This window comes from Limulus polyphemus, unplaced genomic scaffold (genome assembly GCF_000517525.1).
Source record: "Limulus polyphemus unplaced genomic scaffold, Limulus_polyphemus-2.1.2 Scaffold4962, whole genome shotgun sequence".
Taxonomy (NCBI): domain Eukaryota; kingdom Metazoa; phylum Arthropoda; class Merostomata; order Xiphosura; family Limulidae; genus Limulus; species Limulus polyphemus.
In genome coordinates, this window is record NW_013670572.1 from 45,383 (window position 1) to 50,254 (window position 4,872).

Here is a 4,872-nt window from a genome sequence, read left to right on the forward strand (position 1 = left end):
TTTAGCCATTAACCTTTGCTTCCTTTAAAAACAGTTTCTAAACAGTAATGAAATTATCATTTTTGTAGTAAGGTTAGTTTACCCCGAACGTGGCCTTAGTGGTTAGTGTGAATCAGTGTGGTGCATGGTTCGCGTCCCGTTGTGCTTCTCATTTGTGGTTATGGGTGTCATCTGAGTGACAGTCAATTCCCACTGTTTAGTCAAACAAGAGTAACCCTAAAGTTGCTGTTGACTAGTTGCCTTCCCGTTAGTCTATCAATTCAAACTTAAGGATGGCTATGCACAGAAAGGCCTTTCTGAAAACTTCTGAACAAACAACCAAATAAAGGAGTCTAAACAACTTCCGAAAAGTTTGTTTGTTTGTTTTATTTCAAAACCACATTGGGATATCTGTTCTGTACATCGCAGGGAATCGAACCACGGATTTTAATATTGTAAATCCGTAAAGTTAAAACTGACACAATATGGATTCTTCCAAAAGGTGCATGTGATTAATAAAACATAATATAAAGTTTTGTGAGGGATTTAAGCTCGAACTGGCAGAGTTACGTGAATATTATGAAAACCTGAAACACTAAAATAAAATAAAAACACAAATAAATTAATATTATAATTAAAAAACAGAAAACTTTTAAAAAAATCGTAATTTTACAAAAAAAAAGATAATTAATATTTCCATGATTTAGTTGGTGATTTTGTCTAGAGTTGTATCTTTAAATAAACGATCATCTAATTCATCAGGTGTTTCTTAGCTATTTCCTGTGTAGCTCCATTACCACCTCCTAATGGCCGAGTTTTAGACTCAGGGCGCTACCTGGCGGGAGATTCGGTAACTTATACTTGTCATGCTGGATTTATACTAGTTGGTGCAACAGGTGCGGTTTGTAATGATGTCGGAGAATGGTCTCAACCACCGCCAGAATGTAAGTGGAAATGTGTTCTAGTTTTTTTGTAATTGTTTGTTCGTCTGTGTGTGTGGATTATAAAAATGGTTACTTTGATTTTGTGTCACGTTAAAAAGCTGTATCATTAGTTCTTGATATTTTATCACAGACGGCGGCACGACTAAAAAAAAATGGGGGGAGAGGGGGGACTAGCCAAAAGAAGAATGTCTGAACGAGTCAAATACGATAACATTTGAACTAATTCTCAGAAGTCAAACGCACGTTCACATTCTGTCAGATTCACAAAACGTCTACGTCATCATGACACCTTGGTCTATGCCCACTATAAAAAAAAAATAGTGCGACGTTGTGACATCAATTTTTTTTGATACACGTTCAACGAATCTTCTCCAAAATAAAATTATAACTGAAGTGTTAAGATTTATATAATCTTTTGATATAAGTTTTATTAACATTTATTTTCGATTAAATAATTTAAAAAGTTGAAACTTTAACCCTAATTGTCGATTTTTAGTCTCCTGCTGGAATCTTACTTCAGATCGTGTAGATAAGTTATTGTCGCGCCTGCGCAGAAACAACTTGTCAAAACATTCGCCATCTTGCTCTTTAAAAAGTGAGTAGTCAATCGCCTACTGTAACCCGCCATCTCGTCTATTGTCCCCGCCATCTCCAACACCTATGATCATAGAGTTAGTGGTGGTTACTGTTGACTATCTGTGTTTCTTCTAGTCTATCACTTCAATATGAGGTACAATATACATGTTAGGGGTGTGCGAATTTTGATATATCAATCCAAGCTCAAGTTAACTCCGCCGCTCTCCGACTGCTTCACTATCGTCTGAACTCATTGTTATCTAATTTCTCGTAGTACGGTCTGATTCACATCGTCCAATCAGAATTGTGGCAATAACTGAGTTTGCGCAGACCTTTCTTTCTTCAGGACGTTTATTACAAAATGGATGAAGACACAGTTGAAGCGATAAAAAGGTATCGAGAAATAGCATTGTCAAACAAGTATATATTATATCAATATTTTTCTCAACTTATTACCCGCTCCCTTTATCCTCTTGTGAACATTTTTCAAAGATGGCTATAGCTTCTTCGTTTTCTCTGCAAAATGTGCCTACAATTCACAGCGACACCTCGCGCTTCCAGTAAGACGAACTAGAAGTTACAATACATTCAAGCGTTACTGGAGCAATTGGAGAGCGAGCGATCGGATTATAATGTCTGAATTACTCGTTTTAAGATCGAAATTGGAAATTTATGTATGCACTCAATGCTGTTTGAATCCCTGCCTGAAATGACCTCATGACTTTAAATAATAATAACAGATCTTAAAAACTAATGGAGACACACAAGGTCTGCTTCTGGAGATTTTTTTACATCTAAAAACGTAAAGGTCAAACTTCCAACTATGAAGCTCAAACCAGATGGTCAAAAAAGTAAGCTTAAAGGTCAAACTTAAAACCTTCCAACTATGAAACTCAACCCAGATGATCAAAAAAGTAAGCTTAAAGGTCAAACTTAAAACCTTCCAACTTTGAAGCTCAAACTAGATGATCAAAAAAGTAAGCTTAAAGGTCAAACTTAAAACCTTCCAACTTTGAAGCTCAAACCAGATGATCAAAAAAGTAAGCTTAAAGGTCAAACTTAAAACCTTCCAACGTTGAAGCTCAAACTAGATGATCAAAAAAGTAAGCTTTGTGCGGGTTCTAATATCCGTTAACGAACATGCTCGTCCTTTCAGTCGTAGTAGTATTATAATGTGACGGTCAATCCCACTATTTGCTGGTCAAGAGTAGCGCAAGAGTTGGCGGCGGATGGTATTGATTAGCTGCCTATCACTTTTAAATTAGGGACGACTAGCGCAGATAGCCCCCGAGTAGCTTTGCGATAAATTCAAGAAACAAACAAACTTTTCTCGAAGCTGCTGGATAGTTTCGGTTATTGAATAAGAAACTATGTCGTTCTTAAGCCAATTAGAAGACAATAGCAGGGTTATATTATATCAGTCAACTTTGACCTTACGTTTAGCTTTTAAAATAATTGGTAGAAGGACTTGTGCTGGTTGATGTTTTAGATCACCAAGTTCGAATTTTAAAGTTTCTAGCCTGACCTTTAAGCTTACGTTTTAGCCCATCCGGTTTGAGCTTCAAAGTTGGAAGGTTTTAAGTTTGACCTTTTCCAGCGCCCCCTGGTACATATTTCTATTATAGATGTATATCTTGAATGTTCTTCTTGCAAACTTTATTCTACAAGACAAACACAGCCAACGAACAATCAAATTGAATCCTCCCGTGCGAGAATACAAATGAATCGTCTCCGTGGCGACATACGGATATAACTCCAACGTATAATACAGTTGTGACTCAATAAAAGACAAATAATTATGGCAGAGACGAAAGGATGCCGGGAGATTAACTATATTTCATGAGGCTGAGGTCAAAGTCAACGAAGAAATCTCCAAGTCACTTGCTGTCCCACGTGGTAAAAGTGCAGGTCCAGGCATGTCGATAACAAAGTTTTTCAATGCACGAGCGCCCAAAACGAACAGAGTGGACTCTGTGTGTTGAGAATGGCTCGTGTCTAACGGCTGCTACTGCTGAATAGCAAATGTTGGTGTTTCCCAATACCATTAAAAACTATCTTCTTCACTGTATGGGCAACAATAACAGAGTAGCTAAATAGAAACCAACTCTCACTCCAGGCAACATCGTACGTCGACAATAGTGGGCATCATAGATGCTCTCCCAACCTCCTGACTTTTGGGACACTAATTTTTTCGATCAATCCAGATTTGCACAACCCTCGGATAGTGGACGCACCTGGGATTACCGATTATTCTCCTATTATCCTCCTAGGGACATTAATCGATCCTTCTGCAAGCCTCGTCAAAATATGACGGTGTTTCCGTTGTGGTGTGAGGTGCCATTTGGGCATCCAGTCGACCACAGTTGGTGGAGTGAGAAGAGACGGCCACTACCGCTTGATACATCAAAATTCTAGAACATTTGTTGTTGTTTTTTTAAACTTTAATTTATAGCCCCCAGGTGGGACAGCGGTAAGTCTACAAACTTCAACACTTTAATTCTAGGTTCGTTCCCGGCGGTGGACGCAGCAGATAGCTCCATGTGGCTTCTTTTCTCCAAAGAAACTGGGCTGTTGATTAGCTGTCATTTATAGTATAAGTTAGTAATTTTGACTTATTTTTGTTGTTGTTTTCCATTTGGAAGCTTTCTTTTTTTAATTTTTTTCACGGACATATTTTATCTTACAGGTAGACGAACCTGCGAGTTTCCAGGCGAACCAACTAATGGTTACATACTCCCGACAAAGTTTCATTACGATATAAATGAACTTATCTTAGTTTCATGTAATAAAGGATACCGTCGACTTGGTCCCAAGGAGCTTCGATGCACTCCTACAGGTCTTTGGTCGAATCCATTACCTCACTGTCGTCCTTACAAAAGGTGAAGAGAAGGAGATTGCCCTGTCTCCCCCCCACTGTGCGGGCCCAACTAGCTATTGGGTTAAATCAATTTGTGATAAGTCTTAAATATGACCTAAGTTTCGAGAGTTAGTCACCTTTTGGAACAAACTCACCAAACGTTATCTGATTGGACAACCTTGTGAAGATTTTATATATATAACCGTATTCGTTGTAAATATAACGATGACGTAATCGAGATTTTATTCATAATTCTAGGGGGAAATTTTACTTTTATTTTCATTGCTTGTATGGTGTGAATTACTTTTATGGTGTGAATTGCATTTGTTCTTAAAATCATTTTACATTTTGTTCGGTCTAAAGCATGTTTTTTTTTCAAACTGAGAGGCGAAGGGGTCTCATGAGATCAGGAACGGTAAGTTGTATTGCAGTTTGTCATATTTTTTTAGCTTGAAAATAAATTATTTGTTTAGAACGATATCATCCTTGCAAGAAATTTAGCCAATCTCTCTTTTA

The 4,872-nt window shown here is 37.6% G+C and overlaps 1 protein-coding gene across 1 annotated transcript in view; it reads left to right on the top strand.

Moving 5' to 3' along the window:
• Positions 1-4,866, top strand: part of LOC111088997 (locomotion-related protein Hikaru genki-like) — a gene marked incomplete at its 5' end in the record, with an annotated part of 26,782 nt that extends 21,916 nt beyond the window's left edge. Inside the window, 2 exons of the mRNA XM_022400540.1 lie at positions 753-923; positions 4,186-4,866. Coding sequence (XP_022256248.1) covers positions 753-923; positions 4,186-4,382 — 368 coding nt within the window. The remainder of the gene's footprint in view (positions 1-752; positions 924-4,185) is intronic.
• Between the last annotated feature and the right edge of the window lie 6 nt (positions 4,867-4,872).